We start from the raw sequence: 8,656 nt of genomic DNA, 5'->3' as shown, positions 1-8,656 counted from the left end.
TAGTGCATGAGTGCTACGCTACCTGGTTTGGACAAACCTACTTTAAGGTAAGGCTGTCACAGCCTGTCTGCAGAAGAGTTCAAGGTGCTATTTTGTCAGACTTTTGTGCATTCCATCTCAGTTACTGAAATGGAAAGAGAAATTTGAGCATGTGGAAATCTCTGGATTTCCTTCCATGGTGGAGTGAGTGGCCAGGTGCTGTCCTGCATGGGAGTAGGAGAACCTGCAGTGTACCCTGCTGTGGTCTGTGAAGAAGAATGGGCAGAAAAGAAGGCTGAATGTCCATGCTGAGGGAGAGACAGGATGTAATGTGTATTTTAGACAAAAACTTGGAACAACATCATCGTCTCCCTTGCTTTATGATAGTAGTTGTAGGATTAGCTAACGCACATGGCAGCAGTCTTTTATGATTTCTGGTACCATAGTTCCCAGAGTTGTCTGGATGAGTCCTTGACTAATCACACTGATTTTGCTTATTGGGTATAGCCGAATAGTGTTCAACATGAAGATAAAACAATACATTTACCCAAATGTTGCACTTCTGTGCACTCTTACCCAGCTGTGACTTGGGAGGAAATGTCTTATCTGTTATACCAGTACACCACTGTTGTGGATAACTACAGTGATGTAAAATCTCACCTGTTTTCATCAGCCCCAGAAAAATAACCATGCTCCATCCTCCTTACCTTAAGGGGCTGTATGGAAAATGAGCTATTCCTTTGGCATAAAGGAATTTCTGCTTTACAGAAAAGCAGCTTGTTTATGCCATCAAAATAGATTAAAAGGGCTGTTGAACATTGACGGAAGGCAAAAAGTATGAAAAAAAGATTACTGTATTGAAAAATAGAAACTTAAAGGTCCTTATGTGCTGATACCTGCTTTATTTCTTTCTTTGATATAAAGATAACTCTAACTAAGAGTAGCACATACTTTTTCCACGTTGGTGTGCTTTCTGCATTCAGTATCCATTGTCTTGAGCTGTATACAGCTAACATTGTTTTCTGTGTATGCTTGCTTTCTACTTTAAGAATAATTAATCCAAAATTTAATTAAAAAAATCACTTTCCCAAACATAGTATTTCTTCATATTCTCATTTGCTGTATTTAGACTAATTTGTCTTGACATTGCAGCTGTGCTGTTCTTTGTGTTGCACAATCTTTTGAGTGTTGTTTCATTAAGAATGGAACTAAAGAATTTGGGGAAGGGGAGGGAAGAAGTGCTAGACTGTTAGAAGTTAATTTGCCGTAAACCAAAATGTTGAGAACAGATTACGAAAGCTATGAAGTGACATGTAAATGCTTGTTCAGTTTCACACTTGTGAGAAATAAGTCATTAAAGCTGTGTGCACATGAAATAGATGTTTGGTTACAGCTACTGGGAATAGCTTGTTCTTACTGGTATATTCAGAAGCATAGAGGAAAATGTTTAGAAGATAAGGAATTGATCTCTAGGCTCCAAAACTAGCTTGAAAAACTATCTCTGATCTCTATTCAGAACGGTTTCATTTGTTCTCTCTAGTCTACCTAGTTGCTGTATTTAAACAGTACTGCAGGTTAGAAAACTCATGTTTGCACTATGCTTTTGGGGTTTGTAATTTTCTCTAAAAAAAAAAAAAAATTAAAAAAGGAAAGAAAAAGGTAATTCTGCATGAAGAGAATGCTTAACTTAAATTTCTTGATGTTGAACACTGGATAATTCCAACTCCTCACCCTGATGTATCACAACACAATTCCTTTCATCCACTGTATTTTATTTACTGGTTTCTCCTCAGTGTTGAAAAGTGTGTTATGTTTGTCATTAATAAGAAACTCAGCTCTGACTTTAGCTACTTAAATGTTTTGGTTAAATGTCTTCCTTTGCAGCTGTCAGAGGTAAAACTGAAACCTAAAGGATCAAATCAGAAGGCAAATAGTATGATTAAGTCACTTGAGTTGATTTAAATTATTTTAGAGGCCTGGTTCATGACCTCTAATGCCATGGACAATACCACATTTCTTGCTTGGGATCTTATAATACTGTTTTTTAATGGAGGATTAGCGTGTCCATGCATCACCTCAGAAGACTAATGTGGACTGTGCTACCTGTTCAGACAAACTCCAGATGGGAAGGCCACCCAGGAGGCATCTTGCCCCTGAACCAGTCAAAATCCTAACTGGTTTCTCAGCAGCACAGCAAGCACACAGAAGACTTCAGGTCTGGTAGGCAGATGTAGCTGAAGCTGAAAGAAACTAGAAACAAGAAACTAGGTTGATCTGGTTTATGTAACAGGCAGAAAAACTGGGGAGCAGAGTATGGAGGAAGCTGCTTTGATCAAGTGGGCTGTGCCAGAAGCTCAGTAAGAACACTGATTTATTTGGGGATTGCTTGTACCACGAAAGAGAATAACTTCACTTTGGGATTATTTTTCCCAGCAAGAGGAGGCTGGGAGGAGCAGTGGGCAAGCCTTTACTCTGAGCCTGGAAATGCATCCCCCCATAGGGTGTGTCTGCCTCTGAGAGCGCTTGTTTTCAAGTACTGACTCCCAGCTGTAGCAGATGGCTGGAGGATGGCAGCAACCGACATGACTTTCTCTGTCATCCGTTTAGCTGAGATGTTGATAGTTGACTGTTAAGTTTTGTACATGTGATAGTTGTGCTATCTATGTAGACTGCCTCAGCTTCAGGTTTTAAGTGGACTTGTGGGATAATGTCCCATGACAAAGTGCAGGGGCCTGCTATGAACAGGCTGCTTCAGAATGCTGAGGTCTCACACAAAGATTTCCATGGTTTGCTAATTATCTTCAGAGCAGAGTAACTATGTTTTTGCCTATGTGGCTGTAAATGGCCTTTAAGAGATGACTTATGTGAAGTGACTGTAGTTTTGCTGTTGGGAGTTGTTCGGTCTGCACTTGAGTTGCTGAAGATGTCACCCAAAAGTGTCCTCAGCAAGGTTTATTCATCGTGTGCCAATTTCTTCTTGGTTGAAAAGGGGTTACTTTAGCCACAACCTCTGAAAACTCAGTCTTTGTAATCTTTATGCTTTGAAGGAGGGTGGCATGGTTGAGTGGACTTTCTGAAATTTACTGCTTTGCAATTGCTCTGGTTATTTCCCATGTCTATGTGCATGCCTGTGGAAATTCTCCTGTTCTTCGGACATATATAAATATAGATGTTTATGGACACCTAGTTATATATAGTTCATTATATTCAAAACAAACAACCCCCCAAACCCCAGTGTCATAGTAAAGATAATAGAAAAGCCAGTCCAACAAAGCTCGGTGCACTTGCCTGTTGTTTATCTCTTGGAAGAAAACAGTGATTCGTGCCCTGAAAGTGGTAGGTTCTTTCTCTCCCCCAAGACAAACTCCAAGGCAAATGCCCCTTCATTTCTGTAGTTGCTGTGGTTTGCAGCCAGAACTTCAATCTCCATTATCAAGCTTTTTGGCAACGTGAGGTGGCAATCAGTCATTCCGATGTGATGTGGACAGATAACTGAGACATAAGTGGAAACTGCTGATGGAGCTGACTAATGCTCTGGAGGGGAGTAAATTGTTAGCAGGATTGACTTGGGAGCTCTTACAGGGCTGGTGTGGAAGATCAGGGCTATCGTACGCACCGTCGGTGTTGGGGTGTGAAAGGCAGCCTGCAGATAAAGAGCACAACTTTTTATTGTAAAACTTTGGTGCCGTCCAAGTGAAGCCTCGTACCTGTTCAGCCGACGCTGCCCTGTGATGACTGGGCTTTGTTGCCATGCAACTTGGGAAGAGAGGCTGAAACTTCGTGTGCCTGGCACGAATTAGTTAGCTAACTAAATTCTTGTCTGAGGCTCTGTGTAAGAGGTTTAGAGATCCCTGCCATGAGGAAAGAAACAAATGCAAGGCAGCTTGCTCTCAGATTATTTTTTATAATTAGCTTCATTATGCAGTTATGACAGAACCTAGGAGTTGTATGAATCAACAGTAGAAAAGGCAAGGAGTCAGGAGGTCTGTTAATCTTCTATCATCTGCCAGCTGTCCAGTGAAAACACTCTTTTGTGTGGTGCTAGGAGGTCTGGATTAGTCATTTAACACCTGCAGGCAAAAATGTTGTACAAGAACATGTGAAAATCATTAGGGCAAAACTGTCCTGACGTCTGTGATTGGAAAATGCAGACAGCATAAGAATGGAATTAGATGGATTCAACTGTAGCTTGCACATCTTTTTAAGAATGCAGCTGACACAACTCAGACCAACAATTAAGCAAGTAGCAAATACTTAAGGGGTATTTGCATGCTCTGAGTTTGGATCCAAATTATGTAGGAAGACCAGGTTTCTGGGAGGATTAAGCATTCATGGTATGGAGTGAATTAGAATAGAATAATAGCTCTGTCATGAATAGATTTATATATTAACTAGGCATGTTTGTGATTAAAAACCATTGAAGTTCTTTGGCAATTTAAAAGTGATCCTGTATCGTACACTGACAGCCTAGAAGCTGAAATAAATCATAACTATACATACTGTTTTACAACTTCATTCAGTTTTTAGCATCTATGGTGCTCTGCATAATACTTAATTAAAAAAGGAAAATGTTGAGTCAGCTTCAGAAAACAGATATGACAAAGGTAGGTATCCTTGCTGAGGTGATCTTCTAGTGAATGCCTTCAATTTATTGCTTAGAACTTAATTTTTTAAAGGTGTTAAATCTGACTTCAGTTTTTAAACAGAAACAAACTGTTATAATCAAAGCATAAAAATTGGAGACTAAAATCAAAGTTTCATATTGAGACTTGCTTTTGGTTTTTTTATTTTGATACTCTTAAAATAAGGAATTTATAATAGAAATGTATATTTTGTCTTTTTCGTTAGAGCAATGCTTATGAATACTAATAAGATGGAAAGTGATTGAGACTAGTAGGTGTTTACTGTATTTTGTATGTAAGAAGTAACATCGGCAAAAGTTCTTCCTCCAGTATTTAATTTAATGTCCAAGATGATAAATTAGTTGGATAAAACTAACCATATCTAAATTCTAAAATATACTGTCAGTAGTTAGAACTGATAATCAGCACTGGTCTTAACACAGATGTGCTGAATGCCATAATTAAACACTTTGCATTCCTTTTGCTGTCTTAAAAAAAAAGTTATTTCCATTTTAGGGTCAAATTATCTCTTTCTGATAACTAGTCTCTTGCAGAAAAATAAACATGTCTGAGATCAATTGATCCTTTAAGCTTAGGATTTCTGGAGATACAGTCCTTGCTATCTGAATTCACAAATAAGCTGTAGATCTTCTGTTGGCATTTTGACAAACTCAGAAGTTCAAAACCTGTGATCTTCTAAATTCTCTATTATCGACTGAGGTAGAGGTTTTGAACAACGTATCACTAATGTAGTATGTTCATGGTGTGTTTTTTTTATTTTCCTTGGGTTTTTGTTGTTTGGTTCTTTTTTTACTTTGTAGACCACTAAAGCGTTCCTTCCCAAGATGCTGGAAATGAATCATGGACACATTGTGACAGTTGCAAGTTCCTTGGGATTGTTCAGTACTGCTGGAGTGGAGGTTTGTTTGACTCTAATTAACAATAAATTTCACACTTCTTGCTTAGGATAAGCTTTTTTATATTATCAGAGAAAATAAGGTGAAATCTTCAAAGATACTTGTAAGGTATGCTGCTGAGTACCATATCAACACGTGGCTCCTTGCAAGTGGGATCTACAGGACTTGGGCAGCCACCGTACTCACCTATTTTGCAGGTGGACTTGCCACTTAAAGTGAAAGCCTCGGACAGCTAAAGATTTCAGAATGCAAAATGAACTTTCAATTACCTGATAAAATTAGGAACCTGAAAGGTGCCTACCTGCCCACTTCTGTCAAGATTTTCAATGCTGTACTTGAAGCCAAAGGAAGGATTTTCAAAACTTATGTTTTCTGTTTCTGTAAGGAAATGGCTGCCAGCCTTCCTTCCAGAATATACGTCTCACCTGCTTTACTAGGCTCCCTGTTATAAGCCTTAGGATGTCTAGTTGCTTGCAGCCTGTTGTGAACATCAGTTTGTGAGGCGTGTTTGGTACATAAAACTAGGTTAGGATTAGTGCTTATTATGTTGGGTTTGGGGTCATTAGCACAAATGCAAAAATGAACAAAAAGCATTCAGTTAGTGAGAATGAATTAATGTGTCTGATGGAATAATGGTCATACTACCCCATAAGCACAGGCTTCTTTGCATATAGGTAAGGCTCAGTCCAGGACCTTAAACTGCAGTGTTCTGTAACAGAAATGAATGACGCTGATGTAACTTAAGGCTCTTTAGAATATTTACTGTCTCCAGAAAACTACAAAAAAATTTCCTAGACCGTGGGTGTGACTACCAGCAGAGGTGGGACACTTCCAAAGGAAAACTCAAATGCTATTCTGTCTATGCAATTATTTTTTAATGTTGCTGAACTTAGTATTTTTGTGAGATATACCAGCTATATTTTCTTCTGAAAAGAAATACACTCACATCTCCATCATATCTTCCGTTGAAACTAACCTGAAAGCATTTAGGATTTTTACACCTATGCCCTGCCAACTCTCCAGGCTTTTTCAAATCTGACCCAAGGTAGTATTAGGTATCCCAGTCCTTTGTTGTAGCATTTAATATTAAGTAAACTGGTAATCGGAGTAACTTGTCATGTGAGCCTCTCTGATTAAAAGACTTGAATCCAAGGTAATATCCTCCTACATTCAGCTTTTCTGCTCTTATAATTCTGTGCTAATTGCCTTAAGAGTAAAGTGGTAAATGAGTTGATTGCAGTGGGTGTCTTTTGTTGTTGCTTTGGAAATCTGTGCAGAATCACCTCAGATATGCTCTGGCTTTGAACATGATTCATATCTGTCCTTTTTAAGTTGCCTCTTTTTTTGGTCTCGTTCATTGCCAACACAGGATTATTGTGCCAGCAAATTTGGAGCTGTAGGTTTCCACGAGTCTTTGAGCCATGAATTGAAGGCTGCTGAAAAGGACGGTATCAAAACAACTTTAGTTTGCCCTTATCTTGTAGATACAGGAATGTTCAGAGGGTGCAGGATCAGGTAAGTAAAATTCTACTTCTGCCTTACGTTTTAAATGTCATAAAAGTACTTGAAGATAACTAAACTGTTACAATATTGAAACAAGTATTATTTCTGCTTTAATATATGTTAGTTTTAGACTTGAAAAATAAACTTTCTGAATTCATTGAGTATTTTATGTCCTTTTGTACTCGGGCAACACAAGTTTTGAGCTGTAGTTTTTGTAATTGAACAGTGAGGGTGTATATATATATATATATATAAAAGGAAGTCTTTGTCCTTGCTGAGGCATTCCAAAGAAAGTGAGTTAATGAACTCTTCACTGAGATCTGCAGTCCTTTATGTATCTTATTAATCTGTCTTAATCAAATGTTTCAGAAAAGAAATTGAGCCTTTCCTTCCACCCTTGAAACCAGAATACTGTGTGAAGCAGGCTATGAGAGCTATCCTTACAGACCAGCCAATGATCTGCACACCTCGCCTCATGTATATGGTTACCTTCATGAAAAGGTAAGATCTGAAATGCCAGTTCATTGGCAATACAATCTACAGAATACTAGTAAAATACATGAGCATGTCCACTTTCTGGATATAAACACACTCCCACCCACACGGACCATAGGTGCTGTTTTGCTAGAATTCATGTCTTTTTCTTGGCTTGCATGAGTGTAGGTTACTTGCTTGTGAAGCTCCATAAAACTGAGATCCTATGTATTATGCATCCTTGTTTTATCCTTCTGGTATCTTTCACCCTCCTTAGATTCCTGCTTTCTTTTCAATTTCCATTGTTTGGATTCCTCCTTAGGAATGGGGCATGAGGCAGCTTCCAGCAAAGGAACCTCTAGCTATTTGTCTCTAGAGCCCGTGTGTAGGAGGCCCTACTTGCAGATTCTCTAAGACTTGTACAGATAATGGTAGATAAACTCAAAATCTACACATTCAAAACCAATTTTTAGAGTCTAAATTTGGAGGAAGGGCCATTTAAAGGAATTAGCTCCTTTATCCTGCCTAAAACACTACAGTTTTTGGATGGGAACTCTGTTTAATTTGTAACCAGGCTGACGTTTCAATGAATGCAGGGTAATACAGGAGTTGGCTCAGTTCCACTGATGCAACATCACTTGCATTGTAGTCTGTACAGAACAGCTTCACAGCTGTCTGTGGGGGTTTTTAAATCTGAAGTGTGTAGGAGGAACTTTTAAAATACAGCGTTGTCTTATTTTCCTTCTGCAAAGGATAGTTGAACCTTGTTGATTTTTATTCCACTTGCAAGGCAGTGGTTCTCCCCTGCCTCAAGTCTTTCATGTTGGACACGCTCACCAAAGACTAGAGGAGCCTTCATTGCTCACCTCTTTCCTGGAAAAGAGTATGTATGTGTCTCTTTTGCCAACAAATCAAGGCCACTGTCAGCATCCTTGAGAACTAGATTCTTCAACCAGAAGCTCAGAGTGCTTCAGTGCTCTCTGCCCAAGCGATGCCTGATACAGCAGCAGTCACATGAAAGGCCCTTTGGGTTGTCTTGTGTTCAACAGTTTAGCTTCCAACAGGGAGATCAAAGCTTCTGTATAATCCATGTCCCAGGCAGCAGCACTTAGATCAAAGGCTCTCCACTGGCTACTGCACGAGCAGTACTACTGGCAGCGG

At 39.1% G+C, this 8,656-nt stretch overlaps 1 protein-coding gene across 1 annotated transcript in view; it reads left to right on the top strand.

Annotated features, from left to right (window-relative positions):
• RDH10 (retinol dehydrogenase 10) overlaps window positions 1-8,656 on the top strand; it is a gene marked incomplete at its 5' end in the record, with an annotated part of 24,079 nt that overhangs the window by 14,281 nt on the left and 1,142 nt on the right. Inside the window, 3 exons of the mRNA XM_010174914.2 lie at window positions 5,423-5,521; window positions 6,888-7,033; window positions 7,391-7,522. Coding sequence (XP_010173216.2) covers window positions 5,423-5,521; window positions 6,888-7,033; window positions 7,391-7,522 — 377 coding nt within the window. The remainder of the gene's footprint in view (window positions 1-5,422; window positions 5,522-6,887; window positions 7,034-7,390; window positions 7,523-8,656) is intronic.

This window comes from Antrostomus carolinensis, unplaced genomic scaffold (assembly GCF_000700745.2).
Source record: "Antrostomus carolinensis isolate BGI_N321 unplaced genomic scaffold, ASM70074v2 scaffold16839, whole genome shotgun sequence".
Lineage (NCBI taxonomy): Eukaryota > Metazoa > Chordata > Aves > Caprimulgiformes > Caprimulgidae > Antrostomus > Antrostomus carolinensis.
This window is presented reverse-complemented; position numbering and strand designations above follow the sequence as displayed.